The 24,805-nt window shown below is 44.5% G+C and overlaps 1 protein-coding gene across 2 annotated transcripts in view; it reads right to left on the bottom strand.

Annotated features, from left to right (window-relative positions):
- The window catches only part of LOC145358517 (ephrin-A5-like), a 354,063-nt gene extending 329,737 nt beyond the window's left edge, over nt 1-24,326 (bottom strand). For both annotated transcript variants that reach the window (XM_080212639.1, XM_080212640.1), the window contains exon 1: nt 23,954-24,326. In XM_080212639.1, the coding sequence (XP_080068765.1) occupies nt 23,954-24,075 (122 nt within the window). In that variant the 5' untranslated portion in view covers nt 24,076-24,326. The remainder of the gene's footprint in view (nt 1-23,953) is intronic.
- Between the last annotated feature and the right edge of the window lie 479 nt (nt 24,327-24,805).

Raw genomic sequence — 24,805 nt, 5'->3', positions numbered from 1 at the left:
AAACAGGCCCTTCGGCCCACAAGTTGCACCGATCACATCTATACCTACCAAGCCATAGAACTATCTGTAACTCCCAATGCCACTAGATCCCATATACTCATCCAGAAGTCTTTTAAAAGACCCCAGCGAGTTCACCTCTACCACCACCAACGGCAGCCAATTCCACTCACTCACCACCCTCTGAGTGAAAAACTTACCCCTAACATCTCCTCTGTACTTGTTTCCCAGCACCTTAAACCTGTGTCCTCTCGTATCAACCATTTCAGCCCTGGGAAATAGCCTCCGAGAATCTTTTAGATTTCAGATTTCCTTAGTCTTCTGAGAAAGTAGAGGCGTTGGTGCACTTTCTTAACTATAGTGTTGACATGGGGGCAGCACAAATTTTCTCACTGTTAAAACGAATGGACAGGAAATCAAAGAGGCCACGAATCTGCTGGGGTGACCTCTTTTCCCCCAAATTCTTGAGATGCACTCGTGTGTGAAAATTCACTCAAAAAGCAGATTGGAGATTGGCCGTGTATAAGACGTTCACTTTTCTCCTGGAAGAGTGCTGCTCAAACACCAGCTCAGATTGATGAGATGGAAGTCTCCGAGTTCGATTGACAAGGGAGTTTTTCTCCCCCTGGGATTACTGGAGAAGGCGCATGCACGTAGAAGGAAGGCAATGGCGGCATTAGGATTTTACTTCAAACCATGTTAATTGCGAGTCAGTGGCTCAGACTGGTATGAGAGATTTTTGGACCTTTCTCCCCCCACTCTAAGTATTATGTGCCCTTGGGTCAGGTGTAATTTTGATTCAGTGAAGCACTGCCAAGTTGCTGCCAAGCTCCACAGCCTGCAACTTAATCCAGCCTCAGAGAAATGTCAGATGTGTGACACTTCTATTTACTTGTACCCTCAAAGCTGTTACAAGCGGACTCGCCACAAATGGTCTATTTCACTGCAAACTAAGTGTTTACTCCACAAATAGAATCTGTTTAAACAGAACACCAAAACAAACAGTCTACAGAGTCTATTTAAAACGTGTCTTTTTGTGCAGTGGCAAGCAGATGACCAAAAACACAGCAACATCGCCAGATAAAAGCAGGTTGATTTGTCAGGTAATGTGGATGGAGGATAGATACATCATAGAATAAAGACAAATGACTGCGGATGCTGGAATCTGAAACCAAAAGAGAAAATGCTGGAAAATCTCAGCAGGCCTGGCAGCATCTGTAAGGAGGGAAAAGAGTTCATGTTTTGAGTCCATATGACCCTTTGTCAAAGGAACATCTGAGCCAGAATTCTCCCATCCCGCCTGCCACTGGAATTTTAACGGGTGGGTTGCGGACAATGTGAAACCCAGTTGACAGTTGGGCAGGAATTTCTGGCTTTTAGACCAGCATGGCCAGAAAATTCCGCTCCTGGACTCAAAACGTCGGCTCTTTTCTCTCCCTACAGATGCTGTAGACACCGCAAACTGCCGGATCCAAGTGGAGAAGATCTCCAAGAAGATTGCACATATCGACACACACATCAAGCTTTTGCAAAGATGCAAGAAAGTAGACAAGATACCTACCAAGTGTTTACCTACTGATGCTGCCAGACCTGCTGAGATTTTCCAGCATTTTCTCTTTTTGGATAAGTACATCATATAGGTTTTGTGGGTAAATTCAATCTCAGTCACTTACAACAATGTGGTCTGCAGATGTGACTGATGGGTGAATTACTTAATCACTTACATTCCAAGCCAGAATGGTAGTTTGACTATATACAGCCTCCAGAATTTGTGCTACGCTGAACTGGTTACATTAAGGGTAAGCATTGCTTCTCCCAATCCACAGCCCCCTTCCAATAGCTCATCACCCCCCTCCCACCCCACCCCTTCCCTGCTTTACCAATCACCTGCCTACTGAGACCTTGGACAGGGGCTGCAACTGTGTCCACTGGTGAGCTGCCTCTAGATACTCGACTGATCATCTGCAGCTCATCAGCAAGATGCTCCAATGGTCCAGTTGAAAGCATTGGACCTCTTGGTCCAGGAGCACACTTCCAGTGCCAGAGATGGACCAGAAAGGAACTTCAGTATCAATGGGTTGGGACTACAGGAGGAGTCTCAATTCCAACACAATCATGGTGAATAGAAGGGTGAGGAAGTGGAATTGTCACTGGACTAATAATCCAGACAACTGAGTTCGAATCCCACAAGGGCAGATGGTGAAATTTGAATTCCATAAAAATCTGGAATTAAAAACCAGGAATGAAACCACCACAGATTGCTGTAAAAACCCACATCTGGTTCATTCATAGGATCCCAACAGTACAGAAGGAGACCATTTGGCCCATTGAGTCTGCACCAACCACAATTCTACCAAGGCCCTACTCCCATAACCCCATGCCTTTACCCTGCTAATCCCCCTGACACTAAGGAGCAATTTAGCATGGCCAATCTACCTAACCCACACACCTTTGGACTGTAAGAGGAAACCGGAGCATCCAGAGGAAATCCACGCAGATACAGGGAGAATGTGCAGATTCCACACAGGCAGTGACCCGAGGCCAGGATCAAAGCTGGGTCCTGGTGCTGTGAAGCAACACTGCTAACCACTGTGCCACTCATGCACTTTCAAGAAGGAAATCTGCCATCCTTACCTGGTCTGGCCTACGGATGATTCCAAATCCAGAGTAATGTGGTCGACTCTCAAATGCCCTCTGAAATGGAGGGACAGTAAGGGACGGGCAACAAATGTTGGCCCAGCCAGTCAGATGCACAGTGGTTAGCACTGCTGCCTCACAGCGCCAGGGACCCGGGTTCGATTCCCGGCTTGGTCACTGCCTGTGTGGCATCTGCACATTCTTCCTGTTTCTGCGTTGGTTTCCCCCCACAGTCCAAAAGATAAAGTTTATTTATTAGTCACAAGTAGGCGTACATTCACATCGCCATGAAGTTACTGTGAAAATCCCTTAGTCGCCATATTCCAGTGCCTATTCGGATACACTGAGGGAGAATTTAGTATGGCCAGTGCATCTAACCTGCATATCTTTGGACTGTGGGAGGAAGCCGGAGGGAACCCACGCAGACATGGGGAGAATGTGCAAACTCCACACAGACAGTGACCCAAGCCAGGAATTGAACATGGGTCCGAGGCACTGTGAGGCAGCAGTGCTAATCATTGTGCTGGTTAGGTGCTTTGGCTATGCTAAATTCTCCCTTTGTGTACCTGAACAGGCACTGGAGCGTGGTGGCTAAGGGATTTGCACAGCAACTTCATTGCAGTGTTAATGTATACCTACCTGTGACACTAATAAATAATCATCATCAGAAAACGAATTCAAGAAAAGGTTGAAGAGCACATAGCAAAGTTTAAAGTTTACTTAGTCATAAGTAAGGCTTACATTAACACTGCAATGAAGTTACTATGAAATTCCCCTAGTTGCCACATTCCAGCACAATGCACCTAACCAGCACATCTTTCAAAATGTGGGAAGAAACCAGAGCACCTGGAGGAAACCCACGTGTGGAAGAAACCCATGTAGACATGGGGAGAGCATGCAAACTCCACATAGACAATGACCCAAGCCAGGAGTCGAACCCGGGTCCCTGGCACTGTGAAGCAGCAGTGCTAACCACTGTGCCACCGTGCTGGCAGAGGGCATTGTAAACTTATGAGGAAGAACCACTGGGAAGGAACTAAATTTCCTTTGATACAGCGCCCAGCAATACCCTCAGAATGTCCCAGAACTATTTTACAACAAAAAAAAGTGCATTGTTTTTGTTATGTAGGCTGAAAGGAATGGCCAACCTGCACAAAGGGCTCCATACACAGAAAACAAATGACTGACCAAATAAGATTTGAGGGACGAATGTTGGCCTGGGCACACAGATAACACCCTGAATAGTTTTTTTTTTAAAAACGACGACCACAAACACAAAGCAAAGGCTTCATTTAAAATTTCGTCCGAAAAGTAGAAATTCTCCTCTTGGTATCACAGCGGCTGCAAAGTGCTTCCAGCATGCAGAGAATTAAACTTCCATCTTCCATTTTATTTCCTCATCCGGTGCGATGCACTCTGTGCAAGATAAACATTGATTTTTATTTCATAGTTTTGCCCAAGATGGCTACATATTGGAGCTTTTAAAATTATCCATCACGTGCCAGCACCTCCTGGCATCTTTAATGGCAGAATATTACTTTTTCATCAGATGCATTAGTCCAATTACTGCAAAGTGCACAGCCTCTTGTTGTTAAATGTTATAGGAACTTACACTTAACAGGATTCTGTATTCGGCTTGTGAATTTGATATGCATTGATTGTATATTGTACTCCTAACTGTGCTTTTATTGGAATATATATTAAATAAGAGACATGGTTTCCTGATGCTGATGAAAGAATATTGGTTTCTTCACACCACAGGTGACAGTGGGAGGCAGGAAGGTTAATCAATGGCAGAGTACTGTCAGCCATTTTGAGAACATCCTCCTGACCAGATGGGGATGACTGAAAGGCAAATTTCCTTATATAATGCCTAATTACGTCTCAGAAATTACTCTCAGCACTTGTCACGGCAGTAACATTGAAATGCAGGGCTTGTTGTGTTGAATACACCACAATGGATGTCGCACACCGCTGCCTCACAATGCCGGGGACCCGGGTTGGATCCCCAGCTTGGATCGTTGTCTGTGTGGAGTTTGCATGTTCGCCCTGTGTCTGTGTGGGTTTCCTCCCATCGTCTGAAAGAGTGCTGGCTAGGTGCATTGGCCATGCTAAATTCCCCCCAGGTGTACCCAAAAAGGCATCAGAGTGTGCCAACTAAGGGATTTTCACAGTAACTTCATTGCAGTGTTAATGTAAGCCTATTTGTGACACTAATAAATAATCTTAAAAATGTTAATGATTACTATCAAAATTGTAGGGTGGCTTAGGATGTTCTCTGTGTGTGTGTGGGGCCTCACAGAGGAGAGATGAACAAAGTCCTTCAAAAAAAAATTGTGTGATGCACAAGATTTCCACATTGTCCTTTTGCTTCTTGTTCCTGCATTTGTATCTATCCAAATCTCAGGATCTTAAGAAAAGAATGAACAAACTGTGATTGGGAGTGTCTTGCTGAATGGGACTGAAACATGGACCTCAAGTAAAGTAGACCCAAGAAAGTTGTGAAGTGTGGCTCCCATCGGCAGAAGACAAGAACCAGTGGGCAGAGATTTAAACTGACGGGAAAGAATCAGAAGCAATAAATGGGAAAGGTTTTCTTTAACGTAGGATCTGGAATGCACTGCCTGGGAACCTAATGGAGGCAGATTCAATCATGACCTGTATAAGGAAATCGGACAAGTACCTGAAGGGGGGATAACTGCTACAGGAAAAGGTGGCAGAGTGGATTTAGCTAATTGGAAGTTTGGGTTCAATGGACCAAATGTAATTCTACAATTTGATAAATTAGCACAGGAAAAAAATGCATTTCTAAAAAATATTCTTTGAGATTTGCTTTTTTCGCCCCCACAAAATCCTTATTTCATCTTCTGCTATGCTGCTCTGTGCTGTCACTGGCATTCCCTCCCTAACAGCATTATGGATCAACCCATAGAACATGGACTGCAGCATTTCAGGAAGGCAGCTCACCACCACCTCCTCAAGGGCAACTAGGGATGGGCAATAAATGCTGGCCAGCCAGCGAAACCCATTATCCCACAAATAATTTTTTAAAAATTTACACTGAACCACCTGATCCTGGAAGAGCATGCTACAGGCTAACTACAACACACAGATAGCCTGTAACATACTTGGCCAATTCCCTTCAGTGAAGCTACAAAGAGGATGCGCAAGCCTGCCCCCCACTGATGATGTTGAGTATAGCCTGGCATCAAGGAGATCCTCCCCTGTATTCCCCAGTGAGAAACCATTGTGAATTTCCAGCAGGCAATGGCGTAATGATATTGTTCTCAACTAGTAATCCAGAGATAATGCTCTAGGGACCCGAGTTCGAATCCCACCATGGCAGATGGTGAAATTTAAATTTAATAAAAATCTATAAGTAAAATAATGACCATGAAACCATTGTTGATTGTCATTAAAATCCATCTTAGAATCACTGAATTCCTGCAGTGCAAAAGAGACCATTCAGCCCATCAAGCCTGTGCCAATAGCAATCCCATCCCAGGTCCTGGCCCTATCCCCTCACACATTTACCATGACTAATTCCCCTAATCTACACATCTTTGGACACCAATTAGCATGGCCAATCAACCTGACCTGCTTGTCTTTCAGACTGTTGGAGGAAACCGGAACACCCGGAGAAAACCCAAACAGGTTCGGGGAGAACGTGCAAACTCCACACAGTCACCCAAGGCTAGAGTTGAACCTAGGTTCCTGGCGCTGTGGGGCAGCAGTGCTAACCGCTGTGCCACTCTACTGCCTTTGTTCACTTATGTTCTTTAGGGAAGGAAATCTGCTATCCTTATTTGGTCTGGTCTACATGTGACTCCAGACCCACAATGACATGGCTGATTCTTAACTGCCCTCAGGCAACTAGGGATGGGCAATAAATGTTGGCCCAGTCAGTGGCACCCAGACCCAAATGAACAAATAAAAAAAAACTCTTTATCCCGGCACTATCAAGACAAAAATGGGTTAGACAGAAGAGGTGGAATATAAAATAGGAAATGGTGATTGATTAGAAGGACTTGCCACTCATGACCTCAGGACATTCCAAAGCAGCTTTACAGTAAACTGAGCACTTTTGAATTGCTATAGCCTCAAATCTGGATTTTAAAACTCTGTGTAAAGAGCGTGAAAGAGTTAAGATGGAAATTAACTTGTTTGCTTCCGTTGAGTGTTTTTACTTGTGATTTGCAACAAGTCAATAGACTAAAACTCGATTCTGAGTGAATAATGGTTTAAAAATTTCACTGGCTTGTGGGAACCTGAAGTTACATATATTTGGATATATTAAAAGGCCTTGAATTTAATCCTGTCCCCTGACCTATAATAGGCATTGAAGATGAAATATCCCCTTCTGGAGATTTACTCCCCTCCCTTTTTTTTTATCATTCAACTGTCACATCAGAGCAAAAAAACTGCACTCTCTCTCAAGGTGGTATGACACAAGTGTGACTCCCTGTTTTAGAAACACTACTCATGAGCTCAGAGGATTAAAAAGGGTACACTTCAGTGACTGACATCTCCCATAACCCCCCACCTATCATGGCCCCCGAGTCCTTTCACACACCCTGACAGCAGTTTCCTAATCAAAGAGGGATTATATCCATTCAAGATGGACCCTTCCCAGAGAAACTGCCATTGTCCCTTAATGAAAGGGAAAGGCGACCAAGTGAGACACACTAGGCCAACATAGTGGGAAATTACTGAAGAGAATTAAAAAAAAAGAGAGAGAAATGTCATGATTCCAGGTTTGCAGAGTACCATTTAGCAAGCTCTAAAGCTGCGGTGGAAACTGGGAGTCCCTGAACTCAACAGCACCAACCCACCCCTCCACCAAGCACCCCTCCGTCCTCTCCCCTCCCCTCTCGCCTTCTCTCCCTGACCTGGCCCAGTGCACTGGAATCCTAATAACTGCGCAACTAGTTTGTCAATGTGTGTTAGGATTCACTTGGATTAGGAAGAGTGAATGGAAGCGGCGCACTGAACCTTTACGCTCATTTGGGAAATAGGTTAGCCGTTTAGCTGGACTCTGCATTTCTACGAGAAGGATTGCTAAACACCCAACACATATACTGCTGCCATGTGTCTCTGATATGGGATAACACTGAGGAAAGATTGGGATGGAAGAAATTGACAGAGCGAAGCAGAACATTCTTCCCCCCCTGCAAAAGACTTTGTTTAAAAAAAATAGGAATTGCTGTGTGTGTATGTATCATAGAAAGACACCCACTTACAATAATTCAGGGTGTGTTTCAAAGTCTGACATCATACACTGGCACTTATGATGGGGAGGCAATGGCTTCATGTGCAGGCTCACTGATCGAGAAGTACGGTTCTCACTTAGGGGGTTTCAACTGGTGGATACGCAAGAGGTCCCAGGTTCAAATCCTGGTCAATTATTGGGGCGGCACACTGGTTAGCACTGCTGCCTCACAGCTCCAGGGTTCCGAATTCGATTCCCAGCTTGGGTCACTGTCTGTGTGGAGTTTGCACATTCACCCTGTGTCTGCGTGGGTTTCCTCTGGGTGCTCTGGTTTCCTCCCACAGTCTGAAAATGTGCAGGTTAGGTGAATGTAGCCACGCTAAATTCTCCCTCAGTGTATCCGAACAGGCGTCTGAGTGTGGCAGGGATTTTCACAGTAACTTCATTGCAGTGTTAATGGAAGCCTACTTGTGACTAATAAATAAATCTTTAACTTTAATGTTACTGGTATTATCACCAGACTACTAATTCAAAAACTCAGCAAATGTTCTGGGGACTCGGGTTTGAATGCCACCACAGAAGATGGCGGAATTTGAATTCAATAAAAACAAATATCTGGAATGAAGAATCTACTGATGACCATGAAATCATTGTCAATTATCATAAAAACCCATATAGTTCACTAGTGTCCTTTAGGGAAGGAAATCTGCCATCCTTACCTGGTCTGGTCTACAAGTAACTCAAGACCCAAAGCAATGTGGTTGACTGCGTTTGGACTACTAGTGATAGGCAATAAATGCTGGCCAGCCAACGATTCTCATGTCCAACAAATGAATGAATGAATTTTAAAAAGTGTAAGAGACTGAGCTTCAGATTACAGTGTAATGGTTCCAGAAAGGATTCCAGATACATCAGAATGATAAGCAGGCAACTTTGCTGTCCAGAATAAATCTTTGAAGCAATGTGACCCATGAGAACTCCAATACTTTCTCTGTTAAAATAAAGAGAGCTGGTTTTCCCCCCAGGTTCACACCTCATGGGGCAATCACTGCACCAGACGCTGCAAAATGGTGTTTCTGGTACAGACTACCAACCAAAGGCTTGCAACTTCCAGTCCTGCACAGGTGAGTTATAAATTCAATAGATCTGATAATTTATAGATTAACAGCAGAAAGCAAATGGCAATCCAACTTCCACATGGTGGCTTAATAAAAAAAACTAAGTGGTTCACTCACATCTTTCAGTGAAGGCTATCTATTTTGGCCAACACTGTGTGGTTGACTCCAAAGAGCCTAATCATAGAATCCCTGCAGTACAAAAGGAGGCCATTCGGCCCATCGAGTCTGCGCCGACTACAATCCTACCAAGGCCCCATCCCCGTAACCCCATGTATTTATCTTTGCTAATCCCGCTGATATTAAGGGGCAATTGAGCATGGCCAGTCAACCTAATTCGCACATCTTTGGAGTGTGGGAGGAAACTCCACACAGCCATCGACCCAAGGCCGGAATTGAACCCAGATCCCTGGCGCTATGAGGCAGCAGTGCTAACCGTTTAAAACATCCTTTTTTGCAATAACAACAAAAGTAAGACCCACCCTTGTCACCATCTCAGGTGAATAAATGCATCCTTGCCAGTGCTGCTCACATCCCAAAAATTATATTCATTGAAATAAAGAATGCGGCCAGAGCTGGAAGAGAGGAAAATTGGATAGGTTGGGGTTATTTTGCTTGGAACAAAGAAGGCTGAAGGGTGACTTGAATGAGGTGTCCAAAATTGTGAGGGGAAAAGATAAGAGTGGACAGGATAAAATTGTTTCCCTTGGTGAAGAATTCTAGAACTAGGGACATAGGCTCAAGATAAATGGCAGAAGATCTGGAGGGGACACGAAGAAGATCTTTTTTGCGCAGAGGATGGTGGGTGTCTGGAATTCGCTGCCCAAGTTGGTGGTGGAGACAGAGACCCTGAACTCTTCTAAAAAGTACCTGGATGGGCAGCTTAAGTGCCATAAGTGACAGGGCCATGGACCGAGTGGGATTAGAAAGTGCATCTGGGTGTCTTTGGGCTGGCATGGGCAAGGTGGGCTGAATGGCCTCTTCTCTGCGGTAACTGTTGTTCTAAAGTGACGGATGATGGAAGATAAACTATTAAGTTGAGTGGAGCCGTGGAATTTCTCAGAAACCAGTAACAAGAAGTTTCTAACCCACTGCAACCTCAGCAGGGGCTCACTCTGAAACCAATAGAGTGAGGACACTGCTGCTGGAGCAATCCAGTGGGAGTCGACAAAGGAACAGAGAGCGAAAGGGAATGAAAGCCAGAAAGGTGGCACAACCTTAATGGGCAGACATTAGCCAGGGGAGATGGCAGAGTTGTGGAGAAGATGATGCAGAGGCGCAGAGGATGGGAGGGACAAAATGGGAGAGAGACCTTTTCTTTGGAATAAATTCACACAAGAGGCGGTCAGTATTCTAACAGTCCACAAGAGAATAACGGCAGCACAACCTGTCGCCTTCCAATGAGCTACACAGTAAGAAACGGGGATTAAACTGTTGGTTTACCAGTGCACTAATTTGTGCGTGGATATGTTTGCACGTTGGTCTGTCTAAAGCACAATTATGATTTGATTATGTACTGGATGGAACTGAGCTCAAAGATCTATTGATCGTAACAGAATTCAATCTTGTCAAAGCCTTTTTCTAGAAGCAGAGCTTGTCTGTCGATGATATCAATCTACCATCCGATACATGTGCTGGAGAGAGAGGGGGGCCGGGGGTGGGGGGAGGGTGGAAACGATAAGGCAGCAGAGGTTTGAAGCAGATAAAACAAAACACACACACACACACACACCTTTTCCGTTTGCGGCTGCTTCGAAGGCCAGTGGCACACGGCAGAAAGTGCTGTTTTCTGCCTCAGCAAGATCAAGGAACCAGTGGCACGGCCCATTTGGAAAAAAGCAACCCAGCTGCAAGGCTGGCATAATGCCCAATTAACAGCTGCTGCCTGAAGTGGCGTGTATCCGAACACACTGCATCACCCTCACACTACCTCTGCTCCACAAGTCGCACAGATTGACTAGCCGTTTCAATGGACACACAAAATATATTAGCGTCTGCACCAGACTGACTGGGATCTATGGCACTGGTTCAAAACAAAAACAATTGGGCTATTCGTTGATCTGGACATAACATTGATGTGGCCGCCAACAAGCTTGAGTTTTACACTGCAAATTTACACTTTTACATCCTGTATTCAAAGCATTGCTGATATATTTGTGCGATCTGCTGGCATGGCTTCTAAACATGATTCCGCAAAGCATTTTGTCCCTCTCTCCCCCACCATCAGGTCTGGCTCAATTGGTAGCGTTTTCAACTCTTGAATCAGAAAAATGGGCAGCACAGTGGTTAGCACTGCTGCCTCACAGGGCCAGGGACCCTGGCTCGATCCCAGCCTTTGGTGACTGTCTGTGTGAAGTTGGCACGTTCTTCCTGTGTCTGCGTGGGTTTCCTCCAGGTGCTCTGATTTCCTCCCACACTCCAAAGATACGCAGGTTAGGTAGATTGTCCATGCTAAATTGTTTCTAAGTACCCCAGGATGTGTAGGCTAAGGGAATTGGCGGAGTAAAGGAGTCCCTCCCCATGTCTGTGTGGGTTTCCTCCGGGTGCTCCAGTTTCCTCCCATAGTCCGAAAGATATGCTGGTTAGTTAGATTGGCCGTGCTAAATTCTCCCTCGGTGTACCCGAACAGGCGCCAGAGCGTGGCGACTAGGGGATTTTCACAGCAAGTTCATTGTTTAAAGTTTATTTATTAGTGTCACAAGTAGGCTTACATTAACACTGTAATGAACTTACTGTGAAAATCCCCTAATCGCACACTCCAGCACCTAATCGGCTATACGAAGCCTACTCGTGACACTAATAAATAAAAATAAATGTGTGGGGTTACAGTGATAGGGCGGGGCTGGGCCTGAGTAAGGTGCACTGTTGAGAAGCCGGAGCAGACTTGGTGAGTATTGTAGGAATTCTATGATTCTGCAGTGGGTTCAAGCCCCACTCCAGAAGGTGAAGTAGATGATCTCAGGCAACACTCCCACTGAGGGAGCACTGCACTGACAGAGACATTGTCTCTCAAATAAGAGTTTAAATTGAGGACCTGCTTGCTCTCTCAGCTGGGAGTTAAAGTTCCTGCTGCAATATCTGGAGACAAGCAAGCAAGCTCCCCTCCTGACATCATGGCAAAAATTTAGTCCCACAACCAACATCACTAGCAAGGTTACCTGGCCCTTGTCCCATTACAGTTTACGGGATCTTGCTATGTGTAAAACATTTCCCAGATTATAAGCGTGACAAAGTAAAAATATATTTTTTAAAATTTATAAAAATACTTAATTTGTAGTAAAGTGCTTTGGGAGGCCTGGGGATTAACTGTATCATTATTTTCTCCATTTCTGTTACTTTCTGAAAATATTCCATCATGGCTAACCTTATTTAGCCTATTTACCAACATATAATCCAGAAAACATTGGATTTGGATGGCACGGTGGTTAGCATTGCTGCCTCGCAGCACCAGGGACCCAGATTCGATTCCTGGCTTGGGTCACTGTGTGGAGTTTGCACATTCTCCCCGTGCCTGCGTGGGTTTCTTCCGGGTGCTCCGGTTTCTTTCCACTGTATGAAAGACATGCTGGTTAGGTGCATTGTCCCAAACTGTCGCAGGGATGTGGCAACTAGGGGAATTTCACTGTAACTTCATTGCAGTGTTAATGTAAGCCTTACTTGTGACAAATAAATAAACTTTAAAATATAATCAGGCAAGCCAATGTGCTTAATTCATCAATTGTCACTGACAGATCTGGAATCTCCCAAATCCAGCGCCACAGTTAAACCACTCATTATGCTTTCTCCACACACAGTCCAAGTTTGAGAGGGCAAAATTCATAGTTCGGAGATTGGATGTTGTAAACAGTACAAGTGGGCACAAGATCAAAAATACATATTGGCATTATACATTATTGAAATCTGTGGTGTAACAGGTATTAAATATATATAGTTAATGCAGAATTGAATCTATAGATACAGTACAATCACAGAAACCTGGATAATAAACATTAGCTCAGGTTAAAGGACAGCAATTTCTGGAACAATCCAAATTAATAAAATATGACTGATCCTGCCACTTCATACCATTTGTTACACTGCTTTACATGAGCACATTTATTTCAAGTGTGGGAGGACGTCACGGGCACAGATTCACTAACTGCTGCAAGACGCCTGTCGCACTGACCCTGAGAACAGCCTCGCTTCCCACCACCATCCCACCCCCAACCCCCAACGCCCTAGCACAATAAATTGTTTGAATATTTCTCAGTCAACTGTTAAATTATACTCTCTGAAAAGAAGAGGAACTGTGCGAGGGATCATCAGTTATGAAAACAGACCTTTGCCAATCTGTTACACAAATAAAATCAGTGATCGCTATGATATACCCATATTGATCCAATATCCAATACCAGGGGAAGAGTAGGGTGCCTGACAGCTATGGATATCTGTATCACGTACACTCTACGGCCAGAGTGGCTGTAACCTGGAGGTTGGGGGCCTTACTAATCACAGTATCACTTTACAGCATCAGATATTTAGGTGTAAATCCCATTACACCCAGTCTGCCTGTCCTGCCTCTACGATCAGAATTGTTCTACAGCAGTGGAGAGCAGCTGCCCACTGCCCAGTGAGAAGTCTCACAACACCAGGTTAGAGTCCAACCAGTTTATTTGATAGTAATCTCACAAGCTTTTGGAAATGGTGTTCCTTTGTCAGGCATGTGGAAGGTTCAGAACCTTGTGTTTACCCCAGTCCAACGCCGGCATCTCTACATCATGACTGCCCAGCGAAGCAGATTTTATTTTTAATTCTTTAATGGGGATGTGGGCATTGCTGGCTGCGCCAGCATTTTTATTGTCCGTCTCTAATTGCCCTTCACAAGGTGATGGCAAGCCGACTTCTTGAACTGCTGCAATCCATGAGGTAAGGTACATCAAGTGCTGTTGGGGAAGGAGTCTCAGAATTTTGAACGAACAGCCAATATAGTTCCAAGTCGGGATGGTCTGGGGCTTGCAGGGGAACTTGCAGGCAATGGTGTTATGGTGGCACAGTGATTGGCAATACTGCCTCTCAGTGCCAGGGATCCATATTCGATTCCCAGCCTGGGTTGCTGTCTGTGTGGAGTCTGCACGTTCTCCCTGTGTCTGCATGGATTTCCTCCAGGTGCTCCAGTTTCCTACCACAGTCCAAAAGATGTGGTGGTTAGGTGCACGCTAAATTCTCACTCAGTGTACCCAAACAGACGCTGGACTGTGGCAACTAAGGGATTTTCACAGTAACTTCATTGCAGTGTTGTCAGCCTATTTTGTGACACAAATAATCTTAAAAATGTTCATGATTGCTGTCAAGATTGTAGGGTGGCTTGGGATGTTCTCTCTTTGTTCATGTCTCCTCTGTGACAACGCACCAGAACCCGACACAAAGTCCTTCAAGAAACAAAATTGTGTGAAGCCTACTTGTGACAATAAAGAAATAAACTTTAAACTCTCATGCATCTGTTGCCCCTGTCCTGCTAGGTGGTAGGGATCACAGGTTTGGAAGGTGCTATTGAAGGAGCTTTGGTGAGCTACTGTATTGCATCCTGTGGATGGAACACACTGCTGCTACTGAGCGTTGGTGTTTGAGAGTAGGTGTTGAAGGTGGTGGATGGTGTGCCAAATGGCTGCTTTGTCCTGGATGGTGTCGAGCTTCTTGAGTGTTGTCGGAGCTGCAGTCATCCAGGCAAGTGAATGATCCGACACCATCCAGGTGTGCCCAAAAAGCAGGATACCAATACACAGAAACACTCCCTGGTCACAAACCAGCTTACTTAAATAAAAACACTGCACTTTAAAATCTGGATTTCTATAAATCCTGTTGCTGTTACTGGAATTATTTAGTGTACTGGTATGCATCTACTGTAGGAAAGGGCAACCAAAGCCAACACAACTTATAAGTGTTCCTTTTAACCAATTATTGGTAATTGCTTGCACACACCCAGACTGACAACCAGTACTTTCTTGACCAGTGTTATACAGCTCAGAACGTTCTCTCCAAAACCACATGCATGGTAAAGTGAAGAAGAATCATACTAGACTCGAAACGTTAACTGTGTTTCTCTCTCCACAGATGCTGCCAAACCAGCAGCGTTTTTCCAGCAATCTCTGTTTTTATCTCATGTAGAGACCCAGGTTCAATTCCAGCCTTGGTTCACTGTGCAAACACTGCACATTTGTGCACTTTCCCTCCAAGTGCCCCAGTTTCCTCCCACAAGGGAGGAAAAGATATGCGAGTTAGGTGGATTGGCCATGATGAATGTGCGGGGAAGGGCAGAGGGCCTAAGTAAGACACTCTGTCAGAGCATAGGTGCAGGTCAATGGGCTGAATGACCTTCTTCTGCACTGTAGAGATTTTCTGATTCAATAGCATAATTTATTTTAAAAATAAGTGTAGTGATTATAAACACCTTTCACCACCACCTCTTCCATCTTCTTCCCTCGGGAAAAAGATACAAAAGTCTGAGGTCAGGTACCAACCAATTCAAGAACAGCTTCTTCCCTCTGCCATCAGACTTTTGAATGGACCTACCTTGCATTAAGTTGATCTTTCTCTACACCCCAGCTATGACTGTAACACTACATTCTGCACTCTCTTGTTTCTTTCTCTATGAACAGTATGTTTTGTCTGTATAGCGTGCAAGCAACAATACTTTTCATTCTATAATGATACACGTGACAATAATAAATCAAATCAAATTCAAATCAAAGGGGGCATAAAATTACGCCGAGGCCAGGGATAACATTTTTTTTAGTTACATAAATGATAGCAGAAAACGTCCAGAAACTGGTGGTGCTGGGCCGGGGTGGGCGGGGGGGCAGTCAGAGATTTTTGTTCAGTGGGGGAGGGGTATTAAAGATTATGGAACCAGGGTAGGTAGATTTTCACAGTAACTTCATCGCGGTGTTAATGTAAGCCTACTTGTGACAATAATAACTCCATCTAAATTTATTTAAGTTGCAGATCAGCCCTGATCCAAGCGAATGACAGAAAGGAGTCGAGGGGCCGAATGGCCTTCTCCTATGTCATTATGCTGCCCTCCCCGCGCCTATCAATCGACAGGCTGTACACTTTACCGAAACCCCGGTGCTGACCTTTAAAGAATGCACACACTCACTGATCACTCTCTCCGGAAATACAACAGAGCGCAAAAGTTGACCACTTAAAAAAAACAGTGGAACTCCTGGTATTCATTCTGCAGACTTCTGAAGCCATGAAGCCACGCCAAACACAACAAGTAAACACTCCATTCCCGCTAACCTGCTAATCAAGCCTTTCTTCTGTGTTTTTTTTATATATATAAAAAGCATCAGGTTATTCAGCAGAGCTGTGCAGTTTGTACTGTAAAATCACAGGGTGGAAGGTGCCAGCACATTAGTTGTCTCTCACTGATAATTAAAGACCTTTTAATTGGTGCTCGGATCAAGATGTTAAACTTAAAGAATTTTATACAGTGGGGAGGGACGGGGGGAGTGAATGGGAAATGGGTTTGGCAGATGGGAATTCTACGCTTGGCTGAGGTATGCATTAATCTGAAATGGACAGTTTAGTGCTGATCAAAGCTACAGCATTACGGTGACTGACCACGTCAAGTTTAATTTTTATTACAAGGCATTGGGGGATTTTTTTAAAAAAACAGTGCTGCTCGCCGGCTGATTTGGACAATTCCCGCTCCCTTCCTTTGAAAACCACAAAGCAGAACTTTCTCCCCGACGAATGGGGTTACTTTTCCAATCCTAAAGCTAACAGCGACCGAAGGAGGCAAGTGGCACTGCTTAAACAAGAAAAGTGGCTTCGCTGCGCCGAGTGAGAAGTGTAAAAACCAAGCGGGAATGATTGACAAGTCTGCCTTTTTACATGGCCAGTTCCAGAGCAGCTCGTTTCACACCGGCCAAATTAACATCGACACGTGAAAAAAAAATCACACTCAGACCTTCTCCTCGCCTGTTCAAGTTTCTGTACAGCTGCCAATCGGGGCGGCACGGTGGCACAGTGGTTGGCACTGCTGCCTCACAGCACCAGGGACCCGGGTTCAATTCCAACCTCAGGTGACTGTTTGCACATTTTCCCCACAGTGTGGGTTTCCTCCGGTTTCCTTCCACAGTCTAAAGATGTGCAAGTTAGGTTGACTGCCCCTTAGAGTCAGGGGCTCTAGCTTGGGTCAATGCAGGGGTTAATGGGGATGGATCTGGGTGGGATTGTCGTCGGTGCAGACTCCACTGGCCAAATAGTCTCCTTTTGCACTGTAGGGATCCTATGGTTCCAGTGGGGTGGAGGAAGTGGGACAAGTCTCTGAGAGCAGTAGGACCTGGAGGTTAGAAAGGGGGGCACAGTGATTAGCACCGCTGCTTCATAGCGCCTGGGAACCCAGTTCAATTCCAGCCTTTGGTGATTGTGTGTGTGTGTGTATATGTGGAGTTAGCACGTTCTCATCGTTTCCCCATGGTTTCCTCACCATACTCCAGTTTACTCCTACAGACCCAAAAAGTTGAGTAGATTGGCCATGCTAAATTGCCCATAAGTGGGCCAAGATGTGCAGGTTAAGGGAATTAGCAGGGTCCGCATGTTCCTCCGGGTACTCTGGTTTCCTCCCACAATTTGAAAGACGGGCTGGTTGGGTGCATTGGCAATGCTAAATTTTCACTCAGCATACCCGAACAGGCGCCGGAGTGTGGCGACTAGGGTATTTTCACAGTAACTTCATTGCAGTGTTAATGTAAACCTACTTGTGACGTCAAATAAAGGTATCCATGGACCAGGAATGAAGTCATGATGTAGAGATGCCCGCGTTGGACTGGGGTAAACACAGTAAGAAGTCTCAAGCAGACAAGATACCGAAAGGACTACAGATAAAACTTTAACGTGGTGTTGTGAGACTTCTTACCAGGAATGAAGGTCAGTGAGCGGTAGGGGCAATGGGTGAATGGGACTTGGTTATAGATTAGGACTAGAGCCACTGAAAGATGAAAGGTTGGCTAAGAGAGTGTTGAAATGGCCCAGTGTGGAGGAAACAGAAGTGAGGATTTGGGTAGACAACTGGAGATGGATTTGATGCTGGCGAAAGACTCAGCTCACCGTCAGATGGATCAGCGTGGTTGTAAAGAGCCTGGTGCACTGGGAGACAGCGGCCAGGAACTGAGTGGAATGGGTGGAGAATAAGAGGGTCCAGGGCGTTTTACACCGGTCACTTCATGCACGAGTCAGGACTGTGACACTTGTGAATTCCAAATCTCCCACAAATGAAGAAAATCCACCACTAATGGGTACAGCATCCTTCATTTCCTGAAACAATCATGGTAATAGCAAAGAGGGAATTCTCAGTGAGGCGTTCAAAGTGTAGATAAGCAAATCCTGTGGGAATTGTGTGCGGTTTGTTTATAGTGATTTCATTCTAGATTTTAAAAGATACACCGTGTTTGAAGGGGACGGGAACAGAACCAGCAACAGGAATACTAATCCTAATTAGAAACAGAAAGTATTAATTTCTTCAAAAGTAAAATAAATGTCAGCGAGGTTCTCAAATCTACTCGGGATTAACCAACCAGTAAGCCTTTAATGAGCGACAAAGAGTCAGTGTTTAGCGGGTAGCAAGAGTGTTAATGAACCCTCAACAAATATTGCGTGTCCAGGTCGTGCTTATTTGTGAGGTATTAACTACTGAAAGCAGTTTTCTGTGGGGGCGTGATCTTCGCAATGTGTGTTTGGTAATAGAACGCAAGATGTCTTCAACAAGACTTCTTCCTCTCCCACTCCCCTGTCTCTCCCACTCCCCTTTCTCTCTCTCTGCCTCTCACCTTGTCTAAATAAAACCCAAGCAAAATCTTCAGTAAGCACATTGCTACATGAAATCGTCATCTTTTATTCTTGTTTACTTGCAGTAACAAACTGTACTTTTAAAGTAAATTTAATTAAAAATCGTACGTGTTTAAAATGAATAGTGGTGCACTGGACAAAACTATGGATTAGATCTGAAATCCTCTCTTGCGCACCACCCCCATCCCACAGGTTCAGTTTCCTGACGTCCATGATATCAATGAGCGTCAGATCTGGGCACCAGGTCCGAGCAAGGAAGCAATGGCCCTTGGAAGGATGCACGGTCCTGAATTCACCCAGAAAGTATGGGGAATCAGGGAGTTAAAACTCTGAGGACAGGTTACACATACTTGCCGTGTGCTCCTCTGAATATAGAAGACTGTCGGGGTTGCGGGGAATTGGGGGGGGGGCGGTGGTGGGGTTGGAGGTGGAGATGATCAAGGTCTTTGAGAAGGATTCAACTGGATCGATGAAGGGACGCTATTCTTGTGGGAGTACTTGTAATAAGAGCGAATAGGAAGTGAAAATTAGAAAACACTTTTTTCCCCCCACTCAGAGGGGAATAGAATTCCCTCTCCCCCGCCCCTCCTCCCCCACTAAAAAAAATGCTGTGGCTACAATTCAATTGAAGCTTTCAGAATTAGATATCGATACTTTTTTTTGCTAGGAATGGGTATCAGGAGACTTGCAGCAAGAGTGAAATGGAGTTGAGGTACAGATCAGTCATGATCTAACTGAGCGGTGAGAACTGGCTGAAGCTACCGAGTGGCCCATTGCTGTTCGCACGTTCCATTTTAAAATGAATTAGTAATTATACGTTATAGGTAAAGAGGGTTACACAGTGCACATATAAGGTTTGAGTTGAGAGATATTTCTGTATGGTAATAGCCGTACACTTTATATAACAAAATCCCTTTATACAACTCAGAATTATATAAACTCTCAAGCAGATGCAAGTCCCCAATTTAATTACTTTAAATTATCAGTCCTTTCTTATATGTGACTTGTGTACCAAGCTGGAGTATTGAATGTAATGAGATCCCACTGTAACCCAGTTAATTGAAGAGACCAGGATATGTTTATTATTATAATTAGGATCCAATCAGTGGGTTTTTTTGTTCCAGTTTAAGCTACCCTGCCGTGTGCTTGAGGTGAGATGTCTGAGGCATAGCAACATGTCTTAAAGGCGATGCCTTTCAGTCAGCCTGCCGAAAAAAAATAAAGCGATTGCCGGACATTTAAAAGGAAAAATTTAAAAAAATAAGTAGCAACCCATGTTTAAACGGTTGTGATATAATCATGCGGCCTTACCTTGTGAATGTTAGATTGTCGGTTTATGCATTGAGGTCCCCTGGTGCACTATTAGCCATGACAAATAACATTTCAAAAGAACTTGTTAGGAGCAGCTCCTATGTAGTTTCTTTAAAACGATTGTTCAGTGAAAAAAAAGACATGAATACATTTTTGGGGCGCCTTTTTATTGTGGGACACATTATTATTGGTGGCGCTTATAGCAAAGTCAGTCTTTAAAGTCTACACTGTTCCCTGACCGGGCTGCTAAATCGCATCAGCAAAAGCAGGAAATGGAATGTTTTTTTTAAAATTGGTCAAACTATAAACGATTTGAGTAAAATAACAACACGAGGAAGAAAAGATAACAATGGATTCTACATCGGTCTTGTTCTGACTTGGGACAATGCGAATCTGGGTTGATTTAGCTTCAGTTTCCCACTATGGGTACAGTTTTTTTGCAGGATGTCACACAAGTCCACGTACAATACGGTGCAAAGCCTTAACAGTCACAGCATCAAAAAAAATCCCCTGTTTTATGTAAACGAACCTGTTGTTATGAAACTCATGTATAAATTAACCACGTACTGGCAGCTTCATTAAAAACTCCCATTACCACTGTCTGTGAGCAAGGCTATCAATTTTATAGGAACAATTTATTATAATGATGTGTATCACTATGCTGCATCTAGCAGGGTAATTTGCATTGTAAATTCAAATTAGTCCGTGTAACATTGAGAGCGCTACCATTTACTGACTATCCGACTATTATTAGCGAGACACATTTGTAATTCGGTATTTACATAAATTACTAACATATTTATTGATTTTTTTTTAAATTGCAGTGTTAAGATTATGGAAGCTGGATACACTACCGAATCAGAAGTCTTCGGCTAGATGGAAAGATTCACACAGAGCTGTAGGACTTTTTCCTTAAAAGTTAATTGGGGGCAATACTCAGATCAATATTATCTTAACCATTCCTTGGAAGAACTTGGCTTATATTTAAGTTAGCTTTCTGTTGTTAAAGTTTACAAAAAAAAATACTGAAGGTATTGGCGAGAAAGTACTTTGCGTTGGCAATACTGGGATCAAACAGTTAATTAATAGAAACAAACTACGATTTTATTGCTTAAAAAAGGTGAAAAAATAGACATTGAAGGCTTTCAAGAAGTGTTAGAGTGATTGGCCCTACTCTGAACCTGTCCTTCGGGAAGAGGTGAATGTTTAGATGCAAGCTATGTCTCCAGACTGTTTTGTTCTAATTGATATGAAATCTATTTCCTCTTAGTTAGTTTACTCGCTGACCAGCCCTGCACTACTTAACACAATCTGTCCTTAGTCAGTCATAGAGAGAGAGTGAGAGCTTACATTATCTTGGCACAGTCAAAATGATAAGATATCTCCTCCTAGCCCACATTTGAAATCGTGTTAGGTTGTTGGTTTCGGCTCAGGAACAACGCACTCGCCAAATGCGTGAAAGAGATCCGTAATCTCAAAAGAAGCACACACATAAAAAGTTTGCAGACCACACAGACACTGACAATCTCTCCAACTTTCATATATTTTAAGGGAAAAAGACAGACGAGGGGAAAGAGACTGACCAGGGAAGGAGGAACGACCGATGTAGCTCATGGCTGGAAGCCTTGCTTTTCGCTCTGCGGCTGAGCTAAGGTGGGTGAGAGAGAGAGAGAGCGCGGCTTGTCAAGGGTGTCAATATTATTCACAGCCCGGGATTCGGGCAGAAACAGCGCAATTACAGCGTATTTAAATGCTTCAGCGGACAGTAAGTCATCCCGCGTTTCCTTATGACGGCATTTAGCCACAAGTCAAAACTAATTTGTCTTGCTGGCTGCCTTTGGGTGCAAAATGTATGCGTTTAATAAACTGAACCAGCTGACCCATTTAAACTGTCGTTTGCAGCAGTGTGAATTCGATCTGAATCCGGGAGCAGTTCCCCAGAATTGCCAAGAACCGTTTTAAGCTGATCATGTTGCAAGGTGCCGTTTTAACACGTGAAATCTCAGCAACAGGCATGGTCCCTGCACACACACACATAGTCCAACGCCGGCATCTCCACATCACACACAGACACATTTCTGTGGAACTCTTTGCCGCAGAAGGCTGTGGAGGCCAGGTCATTGAGTGCCTTTAAGACAAAGATAGATAGGTTCCTGATTAATCAGAGATTATGGGGGAAAGGCGGGAGAATGGCGAATGAGGAAAATATCAGCCATGATTGAATGGCGGAACAGACTCGATGGACCGAGTGGTCTAATTCTGCTCCTATATTTTATGGTCTCAAGTCAGCACCACATCCCCCCCCCCCCCCCTTTCCCCCGGCACCTGTTTTTTCACTGGATTGTTTCAAGAATACATTTTTTTAAAAAAGCATCAGCAAAATTACAGTGGGGACCTAAACTGCATTTCTCATTAGAGAGAAGGTTCGTTCAGCATTCCTCCCCACTGTTTGCCACTTAAATCGCCCTCACATTGCGTCCTGACCTAGAAAAGTTCGTTGATGAGGTGAAAGCGAATGTCTGTGTGGCTTTGGAAAGTCGAGAATTACAGCTGATGCCCGTCACATCAAATATAACAACACACATACACACATGGACGGTGAGTTGTATACAGGGACACGCAGTGAGAAGTTCACTTTCTATTGTGGAACGAGAAGAAAGATTGTCACGGCTGTACCTGGACACACAGACACACACACAGATGTCTCTTAATCCATCCTCGCTCTCTGCCCTGCCAACCTATAGACTGGGCATATTAAGTATTCAGTCTGGAAGATTTTCGCCTACAAGTTCAGGTAGAGCGGGTGACATAACATGATCAGACTGATCAACCAAGATTTCGGCATAAACCCTTCAAGGACATTTCTTTTTTTTTGAAAGGGGGGGGGTGTTACTTGATTTTCTTGTGACTTCATGTCCATTTAACGCCGAGACGGGGGGTGGCCCATTGGAAAGGGAAAATAAATGTCCACACACTTACGATTTTTAAAAAAAAAACTTTAAGCAATATAAAAGATGAGGTAGCTCGCCTTCTCTCACTCCAGAGTGATTTGTGACTGGCCCTCTCCAACTCGATGAGGAAGAAGTTAGTCATGTAATGGAGACCCTATAGACAGCGCATCGATTACTATTGTAAAGCATGTCGGCTTCAAAACACTGCTCCAAATTCCAGAGGCATAAGATACAAGGGATCTTGATACAAGGATCTTTGTCACTGCAGTATCTGTTCGGATCAGCCGCGTTTTACGTGTCACTCACTGCGATTCCCCCACCAGCACCACCACCCCTTTAATAAGAAAATGCAAACTGATTTCATGTTTAACGGCCAAATGAGTGAGCTCAATACAAATCCTTATTTCTAAAACAAAACAAAGAGCGCAAAGCAAGGGCGCCCCTGCCCTTGAGGTGAGATTTAAACCCATCCCTAAGTTGGGTGTTTAAATGTTAAGAGGGGAGCTGAGGCGCAGTTCTCCTCTCGGTATCCAGTTCAAGACATCAGCAAAATGAACAGGTCAACAAATCTGTGCTTGGGTCAAACGTTCACTATCTACTTGTCTCTTTTTGGGGGGGTGGGGGGGAAAAGTGGGGTAAAAAGTAGTAATGTATAACGACTTGGAAGCCGAACCATCAAATAATTACACGCGAGATAGCAGAAATAGAATTAACTTTTGTTGTTTTTTTTAAATAAGATGCAAATCGATGGGAAATTGATTTGTTGAGAATCAATGTAAAAATTAGCTGGTGCAAACTCCTGTCTCCCTTCTTCACTTCTCATTCCCCCATGCAAAACCCAAACACATTTGTCCCACCAACCCCCCCATTTCTACCCCTCTGTATGTGCAAATTGCATTTACCTGGGGTTGGTGCTATTCCAGTACACGGCGTAGCGATCAGCAACTACTTTCCCAGAATCTTCCGTCCAAACACAAACCCAAAGGGCCAGGAAGAGCAGCACAGCCACCTCCACGTTCATCATCGCCGCCGAATCCGTTCCAAGCCGAGCCTCTCACGCACAAAACTCTGGGTGCGAATCAAAGCCTCCAGCTGCCGCCTCCATACGGTGCCTGCAAACCACACAACTTTCAAACAGGGGAGCAAGCTCCTCTCTTTTTTTTAGAAAAAGAGAGTGAATCCAACCCCTATTCCACTTGCAGGCAACCTACCCTGCTTGGAGACAGAGAGAGGGAGGGAGAGAGAGAGAGGTGTGTGTGTGTGTGGAAAGCAGCAAGAGCAAGCAGGAGGAGGGAGGAGAGCTGGTGGCGGGTCGGAATTATGAATGAAAGCATCCTCGACCAGTTGTGAGGCGCGAGCCGGCCGGGGGCGGGAGGGGGCGTGGGGAGGAGGGGAGTTCTGACCAATCGGCATCTGGAGAGGGCGGGACTCGAAACTGAGTGACAGCGGTTCGCCCAATTGGCGGAGGGGCTGGGCGGGTGACGTCACAATGGGAGCCGGTTCAATGGCAACAGTAACAGGCTTCCAGTTTGCTACATTCCCCATTCCAAGCTACACACAGTCTGCATGCGGCTCTCTGAGTGTGATTAATGAAAATCTCAGCCACATTTTAAAAGTAATTGCCTCGTAAATCAGCAAACATATTGTGCGTGTTTTATTTTGGGTGTGTGTATTGTTTGTTGGTTTAGGCAGTACCCGCCTTCAGTCGCACGTAACAGATTAGAATTTCACATTTAAATACTCTGGAGTTTAGG

The sequence above is a fragment of the Carcharhinus amblyrhynchos genome, chromosome 26, assembly GCF_965287045.1.
Source record: "Carcharhinus amblyrhynchos chromosome 26, sCarAmb.v2.hapA, whole genome shotgun sequence".
Taxonomy (NCBI): Eukaryota; Metazoa; Chordata; class Chondrichthyes; order Carcharhiniformes; family Carcharhinidae; genus Carcharhinus; species Carcharhinus amblyrhynchos.
Note: the sequence above shows the minus strand (reverse complement) of the source record. Positions and strands in the feature narration are given on the sequence as shown.